This window comes from Rana temporaria, chromosome 4 (genome assembly GCF_905171775.1).
Source record: "Rana temporaria chromosome 4, aRanTem1.1, whole genome shotgun sequence".
Lineage (NCBI taxonomy): Eukaryota > Metazoa > Chordata > Amphibia > Anura > Ranidae > Rana > Rana temporaria.
In genome coordinates, this window is record NC_053492.1 from 56,219,820 (window position 1) to 56,245,938 (window position 26,119).

At 45.6% G+C, this 26,119-nt stretch overlaps 1 protein-coding gene across 1 annotated transcript in view; it reads left to right on the top strand.

Moving 5' to 3' along the window:
- Positions 1 to 741: 741 nt before the first annotated feature.
- The window catches only part of LOC120936228 (cytochrome P450 2K4-like), a 59,187-nt gene continuing 33,809 nt past the window's right edge, over positions 742 to 26,119 (top strand). Inside the window, exons 1-5 of the mRNA XM_040348428.1 lie at positions 742 to 836; positions 6,616 to 6,812; positions 9,585 to 9,747; positions 12,134 to 12,283; positions 20,011 to 20,171. Coding sequence (XP_040204362.1) covers positions 6,630 to 6,812; positions 9,585 to 9,747; positions 12,134 to 12,283; positions 20,011 to 20,171 — 657 coding nt within the window. The 5' untranslated portion in view covers positions 742 to 836; positions 6,616 to 6,629. The remainder of the gene's footprint in view (positions 837 to 6,615; positions 6,813 to 9,584; positions 9,748 to 12,133; positions 12,284 to 20,010; positions 20,172 to 26,119) is intronic.

A 26,119-nucleotide genomic window follows, 5' to 3' on the forward strand; every position in this document is an offset into this window, starting at 1 on the left:
CGATTACGTCACTTCCGCGCATTTGTGCGGAAGCCCTCAGTTGCGGCACGGTGCTCTGAAGGTCCGGCACAGAATGTCAGACCTTCAGAGTGCATGCGCTGATGACGTCGCCGGCTGCATCTAGTGTGAATATCTCCTAAACGGGCACTGTATTAATTTTACCTACAGGTAAGCCTTATCAAGCTAGTTGCTTGATTGTTGTTAACGGCACTACTATTGCCAATATATTAAGTGTTATATGGGGGAAACAAATATTAGGGGGTGACACCATGTTTTACCGCACCAGGTGACACCAACCCTAGTGATGCCACTGGTCAGAGGTCCCAACCTTTCGCTGCTTCAGTATAGGTTTTTGTCTATGCCCCCATTGCAGAGATTTCCCACCAACTCCGATGTTGGGCCTTTAGTTTCGAAAACACTGCAGCTTGGATGTATTAGTCATTTTAGGGAAGTATTATATTTCTGTGTGTTCAGCCTCTTGTACTTTAGTTCACTATACAAACTTGTGGCAAGCTGTGGGTAAAGTTACACAATTGTTCATACATTCTATAGCATGCATACAGATTAAAAAATAATAAGTCACGGTATACCTTGCTGTGAATTTAGGTGAAAGGTGTATGGTTTTAGGTATGTTTATACAGATCTCCTATGACCCTAGTTTTTGCAAACCATTACATAATGTTTTTGAGTTTTTTCAATACAAGTGGGCAAGCCTTTCCTATTTTGAGGGCTTACTGTATATTCATTAAGATCTATAAATGCATTTCAAAAGGTATTCTGCTTTACTTCAGCTGAAGACTGAGAACAAGGACTGCAATACAATCCGAATGTAAAAGGTAAGAAGTAGACCAGGTCTGAATGGTGTTAAAATCATTGTGACAATTCTTGGGCACAGTTTCTGAAAGTTATAGAGCTTTTAAATTGATACGGCTATTACATATGGTTAAAACTCTTATAATGCTTCAAACATTTGCATGGCACGTTTAATTCAGTACAGGTGGACTGTAGTTGCTGACCACCTTCTAAAAAATTCGTTTTCCATCTCTTTGATTTCAATTAGTCTCTGTTGATGTGGAATATAAAAGCAAAGTCAGTGAGAGCTCCAGAAAGTATTGAAGCCACTGGATCAATATAACAGCCAGGCAGGGGCGGACTGACAACTCATGGGGCCCCCGGGCAATAGAAGATTATGGGGCCCCCGGGCTTACAGATGGCCACCACGCCAGGAGGCAGTGCAGAGGCAGGGCAGCTAAAATCTCAGGATTTTCACATCAAAAGCATGTCGGTTTCAGACACATCAGGGACAGATGTAAAAAAACACAGATTTTTACATACTGTCCCTGGTTTTATTGAGCCTGGCAACCCTGATGGGGCCTCCTAGTAGCATGGGGCCCTCGGGCAGTGCCCGAGCGCCCCAATGGTCATTCCGCCCCTGCAGCCAGGTAACTATAATTTGCACAAAGAGAAGTCACCAACTGCAACCTCTATGGCCCGGATTCACAAAGCACTTACGCCGACATATCTGTTGATACGCGGCGTAAGTTCAAGGATGTGCTGTCGTATCTATGCGCGGTATTCAGGAAACTAGATACGCCTGAATTTTGCCAAGATACGACCGACGTAAGTCTCCTACGCCGTCGTATCTTGGGTGCATATTTACACTGCCCGCTAGGGGCGCTTCAGTTGATTTACGCGTTGAATATGTAAATGAGCTAGATACGGCGATTCACGAATGTACTTGCACCCGTCGCAGTAAGCTACGCCGTTTACGTAAGGCATACGTCTGGCGTAAAGTTACCCCTGCTATATTACCCCTCTATTTACATTGACAGATCCCAGTTTTGACAGGGGATTAGAGAGTGATTGTCCGTTCCTAGTGATTAGGAACAGCAATATCTCGCTTCCTCCAGTCAGTCCCCTCCCCCAACAGTTAGAAACACCTCCCAGGGAACACATTTAAATCCTTGATTCTGGCTATCTTTCCCACGATCACGGGTGGCCAGCGGACACCGGCCACACACAACAGGTCCCCCATCGTACAGCAGGCGCCTGCTATAGCTCTTAAAAGAGCCAGCGTACACCTACGGAAAGTTTTGGGAACATCCTGACCTGCCGCAGTATAATGACAGCGGCTGGTCGGCAAGTGGTTAAAGCTGTTCTTCATCCTAGGAACAATAAATTAAAAGCCAGCAGCTACAATTACTGTAGCTAGTGACTTTTAAAAATGTACACTCACCTGTCAAAGGATCGAGTGCCAATAATTCCCTGGTCTTCAGTCCCTAGTGGTTAAAGTGGAACTTCAGTCATTTTTTCAACTTTCCATCTATTAAATCTTCTGCCTTTGTTGTTTTAACTTTGGGTAGTAAAACATTTTTTTTCTGCCAGTAAACACCTTATACAGCCCACTTCCTGTTACTTTTCTGGTCATTAGCCTAGTCTTATGACACCATGCACAGCTCTCTCTCTCTCTCTCTGGTGAGCGTTCGCCAGGAAGGGAGGGGTATGATGAGTCATACGAGGGTCAATGAGAGCTGCAGAGCTGGAAGTGTGTCTGTGTAAATCCAGGAAGTGAACAGGCAGCAGCTTCAGCTGCCCATAGTTAAAATGGTTGCAGCCAGACTCGTGGAGGGAGATTTCTGCAGCATATTTGGCAAATACAGAATCACAGTGTCTATATAAAATAATATGCAAAGTGGTTGGAGGGAAGCTTCAGAATGGCAATGTTTTTATTACAAATTATGTGAGCAGACTGCAGTTCCTCTTTAAGATAAAAAGCCTTCTGTGTGTAGCAGCCTCCACAGCACCCCCTAATTACTAACCTGCGCCTCATCTCTCTCCAGCGATATGCACGAGTGTCTTAGCCACCTGGCACTCTCCTCCTGATTGGCTGGGACACAGCAGTGGTGCCATTGGCTCCCGCGGCTGTCAATCAAAATCAGTTAGCCAATCAGGGGAGAGAGGAGGCGGGAATGGGTTGTGGTTGCATGTCTAAATGGACACAGGGAGCTGTGACTCGGCTCAGGTGCCCCCATAGCAAGCTGCTTGCTGTGGGGGCGCTCGACATGAGAGAGGGACCCGAGAAGAGGCCAGCTGCGCATGCACGAGCTGAGCTTCACTTTGTGAATGATGTGGGGAGGGGGAGGAGAAGAACTTCAGGTGGATCCACCACCGCAATCCAACCGGAAGTGGGAGAAGGTACCGGCTGCGCCCCTCTCCCACCCCAAAATAAACTGTCCAAAAGTAGTAGAGAAAGGGGGAGGCAAAAAAACAGAACTTATCCTTTTGGGTTCTGCTTTATTCCAAAAGAAGGGGTCAAACCCCCAAAACATGTTGGCTATGTTACAAATGAACTCAAGACTGGAAGTTAGAGACCTTTCTTTACAGCACTCCCCATCCAACAGCCATCAAGCATTAAAGGGGCCAACTCTAAAGTCCCTCAATGAGAAGAGTAGATACAAAAAACTCTTTCCTACAAGATGCAACACTACCTCACACATCAACAACAACAAAGTTACATAGTAGGGCAGGGGTGGACTGGGACAAAAATTTGGCCCTGGACTTCATCCAGACTGGCCCACTTAATTTTTGAAAACACACACACAAACACAGTAAACTATACGCAATTGTCGGCGTTAAAAATAGCGCGTTTTACCGCCGAGGCTAGGGCGCGATCTCTGGAGCAGTCTCAATAGTGAGACTTCAGGGGTCCGTTTAGACCCCTGATATCTCACTAAAGAAACCAAAAGGGGGACGGAGTGTATGGAGGTGGGAGGTATGTACATGAGAGGGGTGCAGAGTGTATAAAGTGGGTGGTATGTACACGAGAGGGGGTGCGGAGTGTATGAAGTGGGTGGTATGTACATGAGAGGGGGTGCGGAGTGTATGGGGTGGGTGGTATGTACATGAGAGGGGGTGCGGAGTGTATGGGGTAGGTGGCATGTACAGGAGAGGGGTGTGGAGTGCATGGGGTGGGTGGTATGTACAGGAGAGGGGTGCGGGGTGTATGGCGGTGGGTAGTATGTACAGGAGAGGGGTGCGGAGTGTATGGCGGTGGGTGGTATGTACAGGAGAGGGGTGCGGAGTGTATGGCAGTGGGTGGTATGTACAGGAGAGGGGTGCGGAGTGTATGGCAGTGGGTGGTATGTACAGGAGAGGAGTGCGGAGTGTATGGGGTGGGTGGTATGTACAGGAGAGGGGTGCGGAGTGAATGGGGTGGATGGTATGTACAGGAGAGGGGTGCGGAGTGAATGGGGTGGGTGGTATGTACAGGAGAGGGGTGCGGAGTGAATGGGGTGGGTGGTATGTACAGGAGAGGGGTGCGGAGTGAATGGGGTGGGTGGTATGTACAGGAGAGGGGTGCGGAGTGAATGGGGTGGGTGGTATGTACAGGAGAGGGGTGCGGAGTGAATGGGGTGGGTGGTATGTACAGGAGAGGGGTGCGGAGTGAATGGGGTGGGTGGTATGTACAGGAGAGGGGTGCGGAGTGAATGGGGTGGGTGGTATGTACAGGAGAGGGGTGCGGAGTGTATGGGGTGGGTGGTATGTACAGGAGAGGGGTGCGGAGTGTATGGGGTGGGCAGTATCAAATACACCACTGGTCACTGATGCATTGGTGACCAGTGGCAGTCAATTAACCCCTTTTTCCTGCATTAGTGACACCAGTGTCAGTGTTCATCAACCCTTTCATGCTGCACCATATAGGGGTTAATTAACACTGACACTGGTGTCAATAATGCAGCACAAAGGGGTTAATTAACTGCCACTGGTCACCAATGCATCAGTGACCAGTGGCAGTACATTAACCCCCTCCATGCTGCATATTAAAATTACCATTGTAAATTACCCCCCCCCCCCCCCACAAACAGTTAATCAAAGTCACTGTGACAACAGTGAAAGGTCTGTAGCCTCTAAAAACGTACTTGCGGTTTTGCATGAGGCTTCACTGGCTCCTCGGGCTTGCAGGTCTTTTGCAGCAGCACTCACCTCTGCTCTTTCATCTCGCCTCCCGGCCTGCCGCTCGGACACTTCTTCTCTCCTGCCATCGGCTCCATACAGCGTTCGTGGGGCCTCCTCCGCGGTACCTTCCTCTACCCCTCCACGGCATGCCAGATTCCTCCTCCTGGTGTGTGGGGACCGATTCGCTGAGCACTCCAGCGGTGGGGGCGAAGGCTGGGGGGGGGGGGTCGCGATCTTCGGAGCAGCGGGAATTGTGCTTTGGCTGCTGGGATCTCCTCCCCTTCTTCTCCCCCGGACTACACAGCGCTGGCCCCGCCTCCTCCTTAACACTCAGCCACGCTCCGACCCCTCTCTCCACTGCCTGGCCGTGGAGTTTACAGGCATGCTAACCCGCACAACACCGGAGCTTAACGCCGCGGCGACATTGTTGTCAGCAGAGGCGGCTCTTCAATTAGGCGATCGCCTTATTTGCCTAATTAGAGAGCCGCCTCTCCCCGACATCAGTGCGACGCCCCTGAGTGACAACTGGCCCACTGAGCCATCGGCCCACCGGGAAACTCCCGGTAGTCCCGATGGCCAGTCCAACCCTGTAGTAGGGACATTTCTCCAAGGCATGTCAATGATGACACAGAGAGAGGTGTATAGAAAGGCCTGGTACACACGATAGGATTGATCCGCAGATACGGTCCGCCGGACCGTATCCGCGGATAAATCCTCTGAGGATTTTGATCCGATGGAGTGTACACACCATCGGATCGAAATCCACGCCGAATTCCCATCGCGGTGACGTGTCGCGCCGTCGCCGCGATGATGACGCGGCGACGTGCGCAACGCTGTCATATAAGGATATCCACGCATGCGTCGAATCATGCGAGGGATGGGTTCGGACGGATCGATCCGGTGAGTCTGTATAGACCACCGGATCGATCCGCTGGAGCCGATTCCAGCGGATAGATTTCTTGGCATGCTAAGAAATTTTTATCTGCTGGAAATCGGAAATATCCGCGGATAAATATCCGCTGGAACGTACACACCAGGGGATCTATCCGCTGAAACCGATCCGCTGAGATTTTTCAGCGGATGGATCCTCTCGTGTGTACGGGGCCAAAGTGTAATGTCTGTGTCATATATAACTCAAAAAAGAAGTGTAATTATGACCCTATAACACGCCTCCACACAGTGTGCGTTGTCTTCTGTATCCAAAAACAAACTGAAAAAAAAAGGTAGGTGTAAAGATAAAGAATCTGAACACTAAAACAACGGTTACCTATAGAGACTTATTGGCATCAATGGGATTAATAGTACAAACTTACTGAATTTATTGAAAAATATGAAACAATTCATAAATTGTAAAATTAGATTTTCCTACATCACCACATAAAAAAGGGACAACGTTGTCACCCACACCAAACATTAAACAAAATATTAATGCCAATGAGTCTCTATAGGTAGCCGCTGTTCTAGTGTTAAGATTCTTTATCTTCCTCCTTGGACTTTTTTCAAGAATGACACTTGTGACTGGTACAGCAGGTGAGCCAAGAAACACATCCACTGTTATAACTGATGCAAAGCTAATCTCCTCAGCTTCTCTTAGTTCTTTTTTGGCTTTATTTTTTGTTTAGATAATTTTCTAAATTTAATCTCTATTTCTGTTAACAGGTTTTGCTGCAGACATGTATTTATCTGATCCAGTTACAATTTTCCTCTCCGTTGCCACCTTTGTTTTGTTGGCAGTTTTTTCATATGGTCAGAAGAAAAAAGTTCATCCAAATTATCCTCCTGGACCACCACGTTTGCCTTTAATTGGAAATTTGCACAATATAAATTTCAATAAACCTTACATAACATTTCATAAGGTAAGATTTTGTATTTTAAAATGTGTAGTTGAAGTGTATGTGTAGCGCCCTGGAGTTTAGTCAGGGAGCTCCTCACAAATTTACTTGCCAAGAGTAGTTATCTTGGTCGATTGATAGGGATCTATTGATTTCTCCCTAAGCTTGACCATGTTGCACTTTTCTCTTCTACTAGATGGCTGGGTACTTGGTGGTACTAGATACAAGAAGGGCAACCTAAGGTCAGGTTATGGGTATGTGAGTGTCCCAGCCAATGGACAGGGGTTTTCTTGAATCCCTTGGCCTGCTGGGGGGGGGCTATATAATCAGGTGAGGTCAGGTGATCTATGTTATGTGCCACCTGGATGGCTGTCTGGGTGGATGTGTGTCGTCTGCTAGGCTGAAGATTGAGCCTTTCACAGGGCATCTAGATGCCAGGCTGTGTGAGGGCCTATCCAGAAGTAAGAGGGCAGCGCAGGGTTGGGACTGCGGTATGCAGTCAAATCAAAAGTGACGCTTCTGTCAGCTGGAGTATCTGTCAGTGGTCAGAGGTATCAGGAAAGCTGTCACCACAAAAGGACCAATTGCCTTTACCAGGGACCATGGTGAGTAAATGAAAAAAGTACCGGAATCACATTCTCACTGAAAGGGCACGGTGGAGAATCGGGAAACTTCAGACAATGATCAAGTCAGGGACTCAACCAGCGGAAGTGACACTCGCAGAGCAGTCTTGTGTGTCATGCTAGCCCCCCGAGCAGGTCAACAGGGGTGAAGCTTGAAGGTATCCGAAGTGCCAAGCTAGGGACGCGTGGGTGACGCTTGAGGGTGATACCACCGCAAATCTTGGAGGAGCTCACGGGATTCATAGTCAGTGAATCAGAGTGTCTAGTGATAGACCAGGAGCTCAGTATTGAAGAACTACAAGGAGCAGTTGTAGTGGAGCTGAGATAACTGTTACATTTGAGTTAGGAACTGTTAAAGAACTGTTACCATAGGAGACAGCAATCCTGCATGTGCAGAAGTGGCGCCTTGCTGGGGCCTTTCCCTGTACGGCTGTCTTCCTTTTGAAGTCTCAGAATCTGCCAATTGAGTTTGCAACTATCTAAGGGTGTCCTGGCCCTAACACTCTTCCCCCCAAAATATATAAAAAAAAGGACTGTCAAAAGAAATAAAACCTCTTTTACATCCAAGAAGTGTCTGGTGCCCAATGACTTATATCATCTTTGCACCCACTATGCCTCACAACCCACCGCATAACGAAGGATGTCAGCTATCTTTGGTCTTGGAGGTTGTCATTAGACCAAAAGAGGTAAAAGACTTTGCTACATATGTAAATAGATTCCTGGTCACCAATAACATTTTTATAATCAGGAAGATTGTTGTACTTTAGGATCCATGGTGAACTAGAGAGGGCCAAGGATAGTGTATACTACTACAGGACATGTTCTTGTGGCCATGTCACAGTCTCCACATCTGCAACATTGTTCTTACCTGCCCAGTCCAGAAGGGAAAGTTGACAGGTCATCAGTCATTGGCTATATGGCAGTGCCCATAAAGCCAATATCCTTCTTATCCATTCCTGGGTCCCAGCCAGCATATCTCTACTGTAGATAATTCCTGGCTGATTTTATGGCAAAACCAGTGTTGGGACGATCAAGTCTGTCCTCTCAAGAAAGCAATCACCAGCATTTTTTACTTCCACTGTTAAAGCAAGAGGGGCCTTTTTCTCACACTGACCACTAATTCAAAATATCACAGATCCCCTGATGTAAGGGAGCATTGATCTGCTGACCTACATTATAAGGAAGCACTGTCCTACTGATCACCAATGTAAGGTGTTATTTACACTGACCACTAATATAATGGATGTGTTTGTATTAACCACCATTATGAAAAGGGAGTGTTGTCCTGTCCCCTGGTGTACATGTGGTTATATGAATGGGTCTATCCACTGACTATCAGTGTAAAAGAAATGGAAATAGAAGGGACTGTGTAGACCATCACAGAACGCCTGTCTATAGGAAATAGATAAAAATATGTGTCAAATGTCAGGTGCTTCAAAGATTTAATTGGAAGGAGAATTTTGCATTTTTCTATGCAGACCCATGATTTGTCCCTGGTGCTTCTGATCTCAACTTGCTCCATAAGCTGGCTGTAAAAACATTGTAGCAGTATAGCTACACTCAGGGATGGACTGGGACAGAAATTTGGCTCTGGACTTCATCCAGACTGGCCCACTTTGACAGGTCTCTCGCATGCTGGCTGGACAACTCCCAACCCCCCCCCCCCGAGCACCCAAGCCCACTCTCCTCCTTCACTAGCCACTAGCCGTTCTACTTTATTAGAGTAGAACAGCTGGTACTGGTACTCTTATAGGCAGTACCAGTGGGCAAGCTAGACATTATTTCACCCGGGGCAAAGAATCAGTTTGGTGCCCCCCTTATGAGACAAGATTAGGCAGAAGTGAGAAACTCCCAGGCCATAGCTGTTGAGTCAGCTGTCTGTCCCCTCCCCCCCATGCTCCTCTGTCATCCCCCCTGCTTCTTTGTTCCCCCCAGGTGGGGAGGGAGAGACAGAGGAGTGGAGGGGGGCAGCAGTCCGCTGTCACTGAAGCCGGCCCACTGAGCCATCGGCCCACCGGGAAACTCCCTGTGGTCCCAATGGCCAGTCCATCCCTGGCTACACTTAGGTGCTCGCTAATTATACAGTGAAAAAAATGCTGGTTGCTGGAGTTAGGCTTTAAATCTAAGATCATATACACTATACAGTTTATAAGCATTGTCTTCTTCTTTTCAGCTGGCTGAAAAATATGGCTCAGTGTACAGCCTACAGATGGGACCTCAGAAGATGGTTGTGCTGTGTGGCTATGAGACGGTGAAAGATGCGCTGGTCAACCATGCTGAGGAGTTTTCTGCAAGACCCTATGTGCCAGTGTTTTTTGATATGTTCAAGGAACATGGTATATATGTGTATACTTTGTATTGTGTTTTATTGTATGACCGAATCAACATACAGAGAATTTTAGCACTAATGCACTGGTCATGTGAACATATTTTAGTGTTAGTGGTAGGTTGTAGATCAAAAAGTCAGACCCTTGTTTTTCATAGCGCAGTTCCGGTGCAGTAATAAAACATCCTAGGAGGACAATAATAATTTTAACATATATCAAGTCCTCCAAGACTGCTGCATGCAGAAGTCTGAACACACCACAGCTCCTAATTCGAGTTGAAAATAGCACCATTGTGTATTGTGGTCAGGAGTTTAAATGTAAGGTAAAAGACAACAAAAATGCATTGATATAATCAATCAACACAGCAATGGCTTCATTAGGCAGAAACTCCCAAATAACACGTGAATAGTTCTGCAAATTCAGGCTGTAATGAATTGTACAAAGCACAAATTAAGGTAAACTGGGAAGTTAACTACCAACTTAAAGGCGAGGTTCACACTGGTATGACAGGACAGTCGTACTACTTTAGATCCGACTTTGCCCTGCGACTTGAAGTCCAACATGCGTCTGACTTCAATGAACAGGGACCCGACTTCTATCCCCGGCAATACCAAGCACTGTATCTGGTATGAATCTTTAGGAAGAACTCCACGCCAATTTTTAAATAAAAACCGGCCCTGCGCCCCCAACCCCAAAGCTCCTTGTCCCCATGTTGATGAGGACAAGGGCCTCTTCCTGCCAACCCTGGCCGTTGGTTGTTGGGGTCTGCGGGCAGGGGGCTTATCGGAATCTGGGAGCCCCCTTTAACAGAGCGATTCTTCTGCCGCTGTCTGGTGTCTTCTGCTGGGTCTTCTCCGCTTTCTTCTGCTCTTTTGCTAGCTCTTGCCTGGTCTTCTCTGCTTTGATTTGACTTCAGAAAAAAAGTAGTGCAGGAACTACTTAAAGTTGTGCTAATATGAATGGTAGTCATTGAAAATCATGGAGAATGACTTGTCATGCAATTTTGCAGTCCAAAATCGTGGGACAAATCGTATAAGTGTGAAAGGGGCCTTATGCCACGTACACACAAACGTTTATCGGGATGTAAAAAATGATTTTTTTTTTAATGTCATTAAAAACGATTGTGTGTGGGCTCCAGAGCATTTTTCACAACGTAAAAAATGGGCATTAAAAATTTAGAACATGCTCTAAATTTTCACGTTGTTTTTAACGTCGTAAAAAATGGCCGTGTGTGGGCTTCAACGACGTGAAAAAACCGTGCATGCTCAGAAGCAAGTTATGAGATGAGTTCTCGTAAAACTACCGATCGTAATGGAGATAGCACATTCATCACGCTGTAACAGACTGAAAAGCGCGAATTGTCTCTCACCAAAGTTTTACTAACACAAAATCAGCAAAAGCAGCCCCAAGGGTGACGCCATCCGAATGGTACTTCCCTTTTTTAGTGCCGTCGTACGTGTTGTACGTCACCGCGCTTTGCTAGAGCATTTTTTTTTCACGATCGTGTGTAGGCAAGGCCGGCTAAACAATAATCGGGTTGAAAAAAACTTTGTTTTTTCTACACTATTAAAAATGGTTGTGTGTACGCGGCATTAGGCTGCATGATCAGTAATACATGTGGGTATTTTCTTGGTCCTCTTTTTTTATAGTGCTATTGTGCAGTGCATTTTAATTAACTCTTAATAAAAAACACTCCTGCGCTCACCTATCACATCAAGTATAACAATCACAAACACCAAAAAAACGTGGCTGCAGCATATAAAGTCTCCAAAGTTTTTGTGGTACATTTTAACACTTATGCCGTATACACACGATCGGACATTCCGACAACAAAACTGTGGATTTTTTTCCGACTGATTGATTGCTCAAACTTGTCTTGCATACACATGGTCACACAAATGTTGTCGGAAATTCCGAGCGTCAAGAACGCGGTCACGTACAACACTGGCAAGCTGAGAAAAATTAAGTTCAATGATTCCGAGCATTCGTTGAATTAATTCGGAGGATTTTTGTGCGTCGGAATTGCACACAGACGATCGGAATTTCCGACAAGAACTTTTGTTGTCGGAAAAATTGAGAACTTGCTCTCAAACATTTTTATGTCGGATATTCCGACAGCAAATGTCCGATGGAGCCAACACACGGTCGGAATATCCGACCAAAAGCTCACATCGAACATTTGTTGTTGGAAATTCCAACTGTGTGTACGCGGCCTTACACTGCAATGGTGCAGTAAAAAAAAAAGGGAAAAAAAGACACCTACATTACTGTGTATGTAAAATTATTCCATAAATTAACAAAATTAAGCTTCAGTTTAGTTTTAAGTAGCTCACTTGTTGCCTAGAATTGCCATTTAGACGGATAAAATGTATCTATTATTTTATTTTTTCTTTAGGTCTTATATTTTCTAATGGTGATAACTGGAAAGCCATGAGACGATTCACTCTTTCTACACTGCGGGATTTCGGGATGGGGAAGAGAACAATAGAAGATAATATCACTGAAGAGTGCCAAAGTTTGATAAATATTTTAAAAGCCTACAAAGGTCAGTAGTAGCGTTGTAGCCTGGTTGACAGTTCTGAGACTGCAGAATATCATATACTTCACATGAACTGTTCTCACTATCTGTATAGATTTTCACATCTAAACAGGAAGATGGGGCCACACTACAACTAATATTAGTACCGGTACCACCTAGGGTTATAAGGCAGACCCAGGCTCCTTATTAAAATATTGTGTTATTAGCTGGCATTTAGTTCCTGATGGCAAGTAGTTGCAGGACTCCATCAGGCTAATGATAATTGAATAAATTAAAGTAGAACTATGGGCAAAACTTTTTTTTTTTTCATTTCTGATAGAACAAGTGAGGGTCAAAATCCGTCAGATTTTTTTTTTGCCATCTGCGTCCTATTGCAAATATTTCTCTTCACTTCCTGTCCCATAGCCAAACAGGAAGTGAGAGGAAATTCCTTGGGGACCCCCCAGGTCACCAGAACTAGTGTTCCCATTGGAAGATTTCCCCACTATTACTTTTCTAGGGACAACCCAAAATTTGAGATTTTCTTTTAGATTCATTTCCAATGATAATGGTAAACAGGACAAACAGAGGATGGCGAATCTCTTTAATGGGGGCACAGACAGCAATAATAATAAAAAGGGTCCTAATCCCGTTCCATTCTATCCTAAAAAAAATAAAAAAGTTTTGCCTTTAGTTATACTTTAATATGCATATACAAGAGCTGCTGTAAATTTGAATTATAATTGTTAATGTCATTACCAGTCAGCAGGACAGTAAGACAGGCATAGCATATGCAACAATCTAATTTAGCAATGGTTCCTTGAATGTGGCACACATATCTAGGGACATCTTATATGGGATCACATGCACCAATTTTGACCCAGAGAAAAAACACCCAAACATGCATAGAGAAAATAAAGACCACAAGACCCAGGAAATATCCTATAATTTGTTTATTAAATATGTTAGTCCATATACAGGCATACCCCACTTTTAAGTACACAATGGGACCAGAGCATGTATGTAAAACGAAAATGTACTTAAAGTGAAACAATGCATTTTTGCACTTATAGGGTGTAGTGGGGGGTTAGGGGGTGTAGTGGGGGTGTTAGGAGCTGTAGTTAAGGTCTCAGGGGCTGTAGTGGGGGTGTCAGGGGCACACTGGAACAGGGCAGGCTATGCTCTCTGAGCTTCAGCTCCTTCTACTGCGGCTGCAAAATGTCTGTACAGTGCTTGTAAGGCACTTTACATACACTCAGGGGTATGTCCTTACTCGCGAGTGTATGTAAAGTGAGTGTACTTAAAGCGGGGTATGCCTGTATTACACAACATATATGACCATTCTGACACGTATGAACAATAAACATTTTTTGGAATATATTGGCCACGGCCTGGTCCACTGGTTTAATGAAAACTGTTGATTCAACTTTATTTAACACTTTAATTTTTTGAAAACCACTTTAATACCAACCGTACCCAGCCCAGCCACTTGAGACTCGGGCTGATCCATCATTAACCATACAACATGACTTAAATCTCCCTTCCGAGGAACTACTCTCAGAGTGAGCCACCACGTGAACCGGCCGCGACGGGAAAGAAAGAGAAAAAGGGGGGGTAGGGCGGGGAGCTTCTCCTGTCGTTCTGGAATCAGGCTGGCACCGACCCAGGCCAGACTGGACCATTAAATAGGCTTTCAGGCTGGTTCCAGAACCTTCCTAATATCACCTGACCTTTCTGACCCAATAGCTGGCTACCTCCTGAGCCCACCTGAGCTTACCTGACACACCTGCAATAATCAAACCTGCCTCAGTTAACTACTAACTTACCACAGCTGGCCTATTCCCTGTCCTTTGTATAACCCCCTGACCGCTGCCTGACCCCAGCCAGCTTAACTCACTATACAGCAGCTCCACTAATCTACCTAATAACTAATACTGCTGCAGTGATCCCATCTAGAAAGGGAGGCATATGACAGGCACCCCCTTCCCTTTACATGGGATCACATGCACCAATTTTGACCCAGAGAAAAAACACCCAAACATGCATAGAGAAAATAAAGACCACAAGACCCAGGAAATATCCTATAATTTGTTTATTAAATATTTTAGTCCATATATTACACAACATATATGACCATTCTGACATGTACGAACAATAAACATTTTTTGGAATATATTGGCCACGGCCTGGTCCACTGGTTTAATGAAAACTGTTGATTCAACTTTATTTAACACTTTAATTTTTTGAAAACCACTTTAATACCAACCGTACCCAGCCCAGCCACTTGAGACTCGGGCTGATCCATCATTAACCATACAACATGACTTAAATCTCCCAACCGACAGAAGGGCGCTACTTGCCGCCCTTCTGTCACCACCCCCCCCAGACCGCGGCCGTCTCTATGCATGTTTGCAATCCCATGTTAAAAATGTCCAACCCGATCTCTGCTAGGTGAACCCCATCACTCCTATATAAACCTTGCACTCCACCCTCTAACTCCAAATGGCGAAAGGAAAACCCCAGATCTGGAGCGAGGAATTTTTCCATCGCTCTGTTGATGCGTTTCCGCACTTTTTCCAATGGTTTAAAAACCATTGACTCTGACCAACGTAATCTTGGTATTATTTCTGAGAATACCAGGACTGACTTTGGGGAAGACCGTCTCAGAAACCTGAATGTCTCCTTCATTTCTGACAGTAACTCAAAAGTCTTTGTTTTCCCGATGTCGTTCCCTCCAACGTGAATAATTAAAATATCCGGGGCGGAATATAAAGAGTATAACCTACTCAACTCGAATAACAAATCCCCCCATAACATCCCCCTGCGTCCATACCAAAATACACGAAAGATTGAGGGATCCAAACCTAAATTCTCCAAATAAACTCTTTCTGCTGCTCGCTTCTGAGCCCAAAAAATAAAAGAGTGCCCTACTATCCAAACAGAGCGCTGATATCCTGTAATAAAAATAACAAATTAACACGGGCGTATATAACTTTTGTAAGCATTTGACCTCCATCTCCCAATTTTTTTGATGGTACCTTCCTCCAACCCCAACCTTGCTGCTTCTGTGGCAGCCCCGATTCTAAATGAGTGTGTAGTTATCCTCAAATGCTCCAACTGAAGACACACAACGATTTTTTTTAACACGGCAGAAAATTGATACATTGACACCGGAGCTCCATTTTCGTGAATGAACAAAAGTTTTGCCAATGGGGGACGGATTTCTAAGTAAGCTTGTAGCGCCGATACTGGGCAAATGCTCCTGACTCGACATCTGCCTAACTTGACCCATGCTCCTATACCTAAAGGGTCGGTTTTGCTAGATCTCACAAAGACCCTTAACTCATTCTGTAAAACCATGACCTAGGACATTAGGATGCCCGCGCCCTTATCTCCTGAAGAAGGGAGAATTTCTGATAAACGGAATGCTCCAAAAAATGCTAGCGAAAAAATGGAAGAAAATAAAATAGATTCGTAACCCGAAAAACAAACCGACGAGGTTGCCCCACAAATCCGGGACAGAATGTCCGGAGTGATGGGTGACCTATTATCCTGCGTAGCCCCACTTCTTCTGTAACCCTTAAGCACACGTTTAACCGAAAAAAAAAATCATGACATGCTGGTAAATTATAGAGTCGAAGAAAAAAGGATATACCCGATAGGGTTTTATTAATGTGGGACCAAGAATATTTTTTCATAATCAATGAGTGTAGAAAAGACAGAATTAACTGTTCTGAATGATCAGACACAGATAATTGTATTGAATTTAGAAACGTCACCCATAAAAACCATGAAGAAACATAATTCCTCCATGTCGAAGGGGCCACCGAACTCCTAATGTTCTGACAGATCAGATTAGGTCCCATAAATGCAAAGGGGGGGGGCACCCCAACCTTCTCTGCCACTGGTAGAAGTTTGAAAAAACGATCCATCTGTCGACGAGAAAGAGAGTCGGCGATCTCGTTATTTTTTCCCGGGACATACCTCGCTTTTATCCATACATTCCATCTTAAACAAAGAAACACTAAATGTCTTAAAAAGACCACTACTAGCTGAGATTTGGATGACAGGCTGTTCACTGCAAACGCCACCCCTTTATTGTCTGTGCTCACTAATATCCTTTTGTTAGCAAACAAGGGGCCCCAAATTTCCAAAGCTACTACCACAGGGAAAAGTTCCAATAAAACTATGTTTTTACAAAAACCATTTAACACCCACCTGTCTGGCCAACATTCTGCGCACCATTGGGGTCCCCATACTGCTCCGAAACCCACCGACCCGGCTGCGTCCGTCTGAAACATGAAATCACTATCCGGGACAAACTCTTGCTGCCACATCGTTTTCCCGTTGTAATGCTCTAAAAATTTAATCCAGACCAGCAAATCTTTCTTGATTTCCGTTGATACCCTAACATGCGCAGACGGATTATTCAGGCCCGAAATCGCCGAGTACAGCCGCCTAGAGAAAACTCTGCCCATGGGTAACACCCGGGTGGTAAATGCCAATTGTCCTAGCAATGTCTGCATCTCCCGTAGCGTTACCTTACTCTTCCTCATAAACATCTGAAGAAGTTGAGACAGACCATAAATTTTATCCTCAGGGAGTCTAAACTCCATGGCAACCGAATCTAGTGTAATACCCAGAAAATCTAAACAGGTTGTGGGAAGAATTGTCTTGCCCTCAGCAAGGGGAATACCAAAATATTTACAGACCAATTGAAAGGCTTCCAATAACCTCAAACAGGAGTCCAAATCTGCTGGCCCTAAGAATAAGAAATCATCCAAATAATGGATTAGACAAGCCGATCCGGACACTTCCCTCACCACCCATTCTAAAAAAGTTGAAAAGGTTTCAAAATAAAAACAAGATAATGAACAGCCCATTGGCAAGCTTTTGTCAAAATAAAATTGGTTCTCGAAATGAATTCCTAATGAATTGAAACAAATTGGGTTTAAAGGAAGAAGCCTAAAAGCAGATTTAATATCTGCCTTTGCTAGCAGCGCATGCTTACCCAAACGGCCAATCATATCCACCGCAGAATCAAATGAGGTATAGGATACTGATGACAAGGTGGCATCAATCTCGTCGTTAAGGGAAGCACCCACCGGGAATGACAGATGGTGTATTAACCTAAACTCCATAGGCTCCTTCTTTGGAACCAAGCCCAATGGAGAAATCCTGAAATTTTTAAATGGGGGTAGCTCAAAAGGACCCTCCATCCTTCCAGCTTTTACCTCTTTCAACAATTTCGCTTTTACCAGGTGAGGTGCGGCTCTGACCGACTGTAAATTCTCCACTATGCAGCATCCTGACCCGTTAAAAGCTGGTAAACTAAAACCTACCGAAAAACCCTCAGTTAACAAGTGAGCCTTCTGCTTGTCTGGGTACGCCTGCAGCCATGGGAGCATTCTTGCCAGTATCACTGGAGAAGTTGCTTTTTGAAAAGCCCTCTTTCGGGTGAGACTGCAATTTACGAAAGCATTTGGCTACTGGGTGAGCCCCTGCGCAAAAAGCACACTTGTGCTTGAACTTGCAGGAGTTCATCCATTTGCATTGAGAGTCATTAAATGCAAAGCACAACCCCTTCTTGTAACCTGAAGGGGGTGCCACTGCGGAAGAAGCTGCATTTGTAGTGCGAGAAATTGGCTGCCTTTGTGGTAAAAATAAATTTAACCACAAACCAACATCCTTTGCACCCCAGCTAAGGGATGGTTGCACTGCCAGTTTCTGCCTAAAGGCCTCGTCATACGTCAGCCAAGCAAACCCAGAAAAGCTCCTATAAGCTTCCAATATTATATCAACATGTTGGAATAATAAACAACTTTTCTCTGGGAATTTTTCACACAAAATACTTGAATAAATCATAAAAGCTTGCAACCAGCTGTAAAAGGACTTAATAATGGGTTTGCGCCTCTCCTCTTCTGCCCTCTCCTCCTTCTTCTCATACTTATAAAAATCCCTGGATGGAGGGAGGATCAAATTTAAATCCATAAATTCCCCCCTCCAGATTTTTTCCTTCAGTGTGTTTGTGACGTGAAAACCCAGAGGAGAAAGCAGACAGGGCATACATTCTTTTGACAACTTTTCAGGAGCATTTATGTTATCAGGAGCATTCTGTACAGTAATAGGGGGAGAAAGGGGTGTAGACTTGGTGTCTGCAGAAACTGCTGCCCAGACCCCTGCTGTGTTGGGGGATAGCCACCTGACCCCTCCTGCTGAGGATCTGTGTGCCCCCTAATCAATGCTATCAATTGCTCTAATGAAGCAGACAAGCTAGTAAACTGAGCTCCAGTAATGGACTCACCTGCCAGCCCCTGAGCACGGTTTGCTCCAGGGGCTGCTGAAGGAGATGAACACATCACAGTGATAGGGCTGGCTGCTGGCTGAGCCGCTGGCTGTGGGGCTGCTGCTGGTCCCCCTCTTCCTCTCCCCTTGCTCCTAGGCGCGCTGTGCTTCTGGATTGACTTCCCCTGCTGACAAGAAGAAGGTCCTCCTCCCGCTCCTGCTGCTGCCGCTCCGCGCGCCGCCCGGCCTCTTCCACCTACTGCGGGCATAGCTACACCGCGCTGGGACCTGTAAGGGAGAAATGGCTCACCGCGCCCCACGCCACCCAACATGGGCGGAGCGGGGCTGTCCATAAACTTCGGCCCGCGCTTCCTCTTGCTCTGTCTCCGACCCTCCGTCGCTTCAGACGAGATTTCCTCCGCTCTCGCGACATCAGTGGACCAGAGCTGCGCGAACTCCTCCTCCGAATACAGCATACCCGAAAGACGCTGTGGGCTGCAGACACCGCTGGCACCCGGGACCGGATCGTCTATTTCACCATCCTCCAGCAGCCGCGGACCAGGTAGGGAGAGACACTGTCGCAGCCATGCTTCGCCACCATCTGCTTCGGCCTTGTCTAGTAGCTGTCTCAGCATCGCATCCATCTTGAGGGAAAATAGCTGCGGGACCCACGGGGAGCTTCTCCTGTCGTTCTGGAATCAGGCTGGCACCGACCCAGGCCAGACTGGACCATTAAATAGGCTTTCAGGCTGGTTCCAGAACCTTCCTAATATCACCTGACCTTTCTGACCCAATAGCTGGCTACCTCCTGAGCCCACCTGAGCTTACCTGACACACCTGCAATAATCAAACCTGCCTCAGTTAACTACTAACTTACCACAGCTGGCCTATTCCCTGTCCTTTGTATAACCCCCTGACCGCTGCCTGACCCCAGCCAGCTTAACTCACTATACAGCAGCTCCACTAATCTACCTAATAACTAATACTGCTGCAGTGATCCCATCTAGAAAGGGAGGCCTATGACAGGCACCCCCTTCCCTTTACATTCTCATGGTAACTCCAAGCCTTTCCTGTGCCCAGACAACCCCTTGCTAGAATAGGGGTGTACAGTACATGTGTGGCTGAAAATAAGCATGGCCTCTGGCAAAAAAAACTAACTACTGACTACTAACAAAGCCCTCTCCAACCCAATGAAGCATTTTAACCATTAGAAGCTCCTCTTATCACCTTTAGCCTTTTTTTGCAAAACTTTGGTTGACCTGACCGGCAGTAATGACCGCCCAAGGACACCCCCTATTTGTGGCAAGTCACGATATGTTTCCAAAACTCTACAAAGACATTTTGCATTTGCAAAACATAAAATAGTTAACCCCCTGCACTCCTTATTCCCCTTTGAACCTTGTTGCTTAGAGTTATGTCTATTATTACTAAACTATGAGTTTTTAATAATATCTTTGCTTGTATTCCAGGAAAACCATTTGAAAACACGATGATCATGAATGCTGCTGTGGCCAATATCATTGTGTCCATATTGCTTGGTCATCGTTTTAACTATGATGATCCAAAACTTTTAAGGCTTTTAACAATAGTCAATGATAATGCCAGAAATGTTGGTACACCAATGGTTTTGGTAAGTTTATTTTTACTGCAACATTTTACCATGATACTTTTGGCTAACCTTACCTTGTGAGGCCCATACAGCAGGATGCTCCAGGTGTCTTCTCACTAGTTCAGGTTCTATTCAAACCGCCAGGGGATTTCCAAAACTCCAACATGATATTTAAGCTGTTTTCCAAGATGGAGTGCATTGCAGTGCCCCCAACCCCAGAAAGCATGTTAATCTAAACATTTCAAGCAATGATCTTCAGATATTTCAGGTTGACTAAAATATCAGAATGTAGGGTTTGCACATTAACTCTGCCAATTTGTAGATTTCACTTATGGCTGTCAGAGGAGTAAGGCATGGTTTAGTGTGTTAAGTAAACAACATAACCACAAATGCCCATTTCATAACCTAATTCGGTTCTGGTTATTTGATAGCTTAAGTCCCTTTTATCATGCTTGCAGATTAAACTCTTGGGTAATAAAAGAAACATGGAAGAAAGTCCACATATTAGACACTGCTGGAAACCTTTGCCTGAGGCACTTATGGCTAGCATCCTTGAAGGCAGCATGTGTCCTTAGGTTTTCCAGGTCAACACACCAGGAGGAGGAGACTCTATGGGGCAGATCCACAGAGCGAGTACGCCGGCGTACTTTCAAATTTCCCGCGTCGTATCTTTGGTTTGAATCCTCAAACCAAGATACGACGGGATCTGGGTTAGATCCGACAGGCGTATGGCTTTGTACGCCTTCGGATTTTAGATGCAATATTTCGGCGTCCGCTGGGTGGAGTTCTCGTCGTTTTCCGTGTCGAGTATGCAAATTAGCTATTTCCGACGATCCACGAACGTACGTGCGGCCGTCGCATTCTCTTACGTCGTCTCTAGTCGGCTTTTTCCGGCGTATAGTTAAAGCTGGTGTTTTGCGGCGTATAGTTTAGGCCCCATACACACCATAGAATCTATCCGCAGATAAATCCCATCAAATGGGTTTCTGCGGATAGATTCTATGGTGTGTACACTCCGTCGGATATTTATCCGCGGATAAATCTCCCCTGGGATGGATTTCCAGCAGATGGATATTTGCTGACATGCTCAACAAATCCATCTGCTGGAATCCATTCCAACGGATGGATCCGCTCGTCTGTACAGACTTACCGGATCCATCCGTCCAAAGGGATTCCCCGCACGCGTCATAATGATTTGACGCATGCGTGGAATTCCTTATATGACAGCGTCGCGCCCGTCGCCGCGTCATAATAGCGGCGACGGCGCGACACGTCATCGGCAGAGGATTTCAGCGCGGATTTCAATGCGATGGTGTGTACACGCCATCGCATAGAAATCTTCTGAAATCCTCGAGAGGATTTATCCGCGGATACGGTCCGCTGGACCGTATCTGCGGATAAATCCTCTCGTGTGTATGGGGCCTTAGACTTGCCATGTTAAGTATGGCCGTCGTTCCCGCGTTTATTTTTTAATTTTTGCATAAGTCGTCCGTGAATCGGGATGGACGTAATTCACGTCTATGTTAAAAAATGTGACGTCCTTGCGACGCCATTTAGCGCAATGCACGGCGGGAAATTTAGGGACGACACATGCGCAGTTCATTCATCGCGGGGACGCGCTTCATTTAAATGAAACACGCCCCCTTCTCGCCGATTTGAATTAGGCGCCCTTACGCCACGAGAGATAGACTACGCCGCTGTAACTTACGGCGCAAATTCTTTGTGGATTCGAAGTTTAAAAAAGTAGGTTACAGCGGCGTAGCGTATCTCCCATACGCTGCGCCGGTGCAGATCTCTGTGGATCTGCCCCTATATCTCTATATCCATCCTGCTGTGAGGATCATAAAATTAGATCACCTAAAAACTTGTCATGATCCGTGTTATGGCTTTGGTCACCTGCTGGTGGCACTGTTCCTTCCAGTAACAAGGGTGCAGTTCTGGTGGCCACCAGCGGGTGTCCCCCAGTGGATGGACTCCTCATCAATTAAGGTTCACCTGATGTAAACTGCTGCAGGTATATAGACCGCCCTTAACTGTGGTTTACGGCTTCAGTATTTCCTCTGTTTGGCTTGTCCCTGCCTGACCTGATGCCTGTAGCCTGCGTGTGTTCCTGATATGCTCCCCGCCTTGTCCTAGACTCTGTTTCCCCCTTGTCTCACATCCCTGCTAGATGTTGCTATTTATGCTCTTGTTCTTTGTATATATTAGTTAGTTAGTTTAGGTATTTTTGGGGTTGCTGTGTTTCTTGCATGCTTGCTTGTTTTTGGGGGTTTTTCTGTTGCTGGTTTTCACGTGTGCCATTATCTTAATAAATTATACATTTTTCACTTACCTCTGTGCCTATTTCCATTAGTGAAGCCCACTGATCTGTTTAACCTGTGTTGGATGCCTGTGTAGACATCCGTGACAAAACTTCAAGCAATGGTCAAGCTTCAGGTCTCCCTGGTCTACTCACTTACATGAAGAATGACAGGTCCATTGTCGACATTGCACCTAAATTCTGCCTGATAGTTGCAGATCAGCATGACAACATTCTCGTGTTTATAGAACTGCTGCACAACACTGCCCAATAAGTGCCTGTTCACAATGGGGCGGCACGACTTGCTGCGCAACTGAGCAAGGCGATCTGCAGACGACTTCAGATGCGACTTGCAAAATTACTTCTGTATTGAAGTCAATGGAAGTCGCCCCCAAAGTAGTACAGGAACCTTTTTCTAAGTCAAAGACACTTGAGTCACTCCTATTAGAACGGTTTCATTGTACAGAACGGGACGCGACTTGTCAGGTGGCTGAGTCGCCCCTGTGTGAACCGGCTCTAAATGTATCCGGAACAAGTAATCTAGAGGGCTAAGAAAGCTGTCCTGATTCTTCCATTGCTTAGCTGGCATCACTTTTTGGCATTCATATTGCATCTTCCCTTTCCAAGTAGAGCTCCAGCCAAACGATAAGGATAAATTGGAAATAGACATGTGAATTTGTTTTCGTCCGAATGCATATTCGTCCGCATTTCTGGGATTTTCGCGTTTGTTTTAACAAATGATAACGAACACGCAGAATCTGAAATCCGAAAGATCCGACATAAAAATGTTTTATTTTTGTTTTGTTGCGACAACAGTTCGATATAGATAGAAGATTCGACATGACGGTGACAATAGCGATCTGTGTCTATCGAACCTGCGGTCGAATGTGCCTAACCTAACTCTATTAATCCCAGATTATTCGACATAGAGAGAAAAGATTCAACATTATAGAGACATGAAGATTCGATGAATCAGCTAAAAACATAAGATCGTCACGAGCGGACATTTATGGTCAAATGCTCCGCCCATAGGCTATAGAAGAATTTTAATGTTGGTTGACTAGTAATAATAATTAACAAATATAATTATTACTAGTCATACAACATTAGAATTCTACTATAGCTTGTGGTCGGATCTTCTTAGAACATTCGACGGACTCCATAAGCCTTCAATTGACAGATTCGACCTTAAAGGGTTAGTAAAGGAATTTTCTTTTTCCTTTAAAATAACAAACATGTCATACTTACCTCCACTGTGCAGTTCATTTTGCACAGAGTGGCCCCGATCCACGTCTTCTGGGGTCCCCGCAAGTACTGACCACAGTAATGCGAGAGAGCTTGCATGGTGGTGAGTAATTGCAGGCACGCTCTCGTGATACAGTCACTGTATCACTCGGCCCCACCCTTTGGCGCGCTGCGTCACTGGATGTGATTGACAGCAGCGCCAGCCAATGGCTGCGCTGCTCTCAATCCATCCGCTCTAGCCAATGAGCGGCCAGGCTGAGCGGCGAAGAGGATCTCGCGACCACACGCGGGACTCCTTTAATTCAGATTTTCGGAAGAAAGCAACGAAACAAAATAAAAACAAATATCGGGAGTAACTTAATAAATACATTTTTCAGACGAAAATGTAATTCCAACATGAAATATTTCAGTGTGCACATGTCTACCATTTAAAGATAAAATAACAAAACCAGCTTTTGCTGCACTATTCATCTTCAACCCAGAGATTTCCCTGTCAGTATTTTTTTCTGGTTCTAGATGTCTTCAGTCCGATCGCCAGGTATGTTTGGCCCAGTTTTTCTTAGTACAGGTTGTCCTGTACCCACCCCAGCCTATGACTGGACAGTGAAAGGAGAATCAGCACTGTCTTAAGCTCATCTCTTTGTCAGTCTGCTTTCTCTTCCTGTCATTGTGCGTCTTGTCAGTCAGCACATGAACTGATTAGCTCATTGTACTGCTTATTCTTTTCACACTTCAATACTGTTGTACATGGAGTGGAAGAGGCTGGTACTAAATAAAATTCAGGTACTTACAGTTGTGTTCAAAATTATTCAACCCCCCAATGCTGTAAAGGGTTTTAGGGAATTTAGTGTACATTTGTAATTGTATTCAGAATGAAATCCTACAAGGACTTAAAGAACCATATGCAACTAAAATGACATCAATTGGTTTTGTAATACAGTAGTAAATGTTTATTTTGTGAATTCTTCATTTACACAATTATTCAACCCCTTAACCACTTCCCGCCCGGCCTATGGCCGATTTACGTCCGGGAAGTGGTTATGAAATCCTGACAGGACGTTCTAGAACGTCCTGCAGGATTTCATGCCGCGCGCGCCCGTGGGGGCGCGCATCGCGGCGATCGGTGATGCGGGGTGTCAGTCTGACACCCTGCATCTCCGATCTCGGTAAAGAGCCTCCGGCGGAGACTCTTTACCACGTGATCAGCCGTGTCCAACCACGGCTGATCACGATGTAAACAGGAAGAGCCGCCGATGGCTCTTCCTCACTCGCGTCTGACAGACGCGAGTAGAGGATAGCCGATCGGCGGCTCTCCTGTCAGGGGGGGTTCGCGCTGATTGTTTATCAGCGCAGCCCCCCCTCGGATCGCCACACTGGACCACCAGGGATGCCCACCCTGGAGCACCAGGGTGGGCAAAAAAAAAAAAAAAAGCCAAAAAAAAAAAAGTCTAAAAAAATAAATAAAAAAAAAAAACATAAAGAAAAAAGATGCCAGTCAGTGCCCACAAATGGGCACTGACTGGCAACAATCAGTGCTGCCACCCCAGTGTCCATCAGCGCCACCCCAGTGTCCATCAGCGCCACCCCAGTGTCCATCAGCGCCACCCCAGTGTCCATCAGTGCCACCCCACAGTGCCCATCCATGCCCAGTGCCCACCTAGCAGTGCCCATCTGTGCCACCCATAAGTATCCATCAGTGCCGCCCATGAGTGCCCATCTGTGCCGCCTATGAGTGCCCAGTGCCGCCCATGAGTGCCCATCAGTGCCGCCTATGTGTGCCCATCAGTGCCGCCTATGTGTGCCCATCAGTGCCGCCTATGTGTGCCCATCAGTGCCGCCTATGTGTGCCCATCAGTGCCGCCTATGTGTGCCCATCAGTGTCGCATACCAGCGCCGCCAATCAGTGCCACCTCATCTGTGCCCGTCAGTACTACCTCATCGATGTCCATCAGTGCCATCTCATCGGTGCCCATTAGTGCCGCCATATCAGTGCCCGTAATTGAAAGAGAAAACTTATTTACAAAAAAATTAACAGAAAAAAATAAAAACGTAATTTTTTTTCCAAATTTTCAGCCTTTTTTTAGTTGTTGCGCAAAAAAAAAAAATCGCAGAGGTGATCAAATACCACCAAAAGAAAGCTCTATTTGTGGGGAAAAAAGGACGCCAATTTTGTTTGGGTACAGTGTAGCATGACCGCGCAATTGCCATTCAAAGTGCGACAGTGCTGAAAGCTGAAAATTGGCTTGGGCGGGAAGCTGCGTAAGTACCTGGTATGGAAGTGGTTAAAGACTACCACTCTGAAGAACAGAGGTTCGTTGAAGTGTTTTCAATCAGGTATTGAAAACACCTGTGGATGTCAGGGAGCAGCAATAAAGCCTAATAAGCACCAATCAGGCAGCTTTAAAATGACTGTGATACTCAGCTC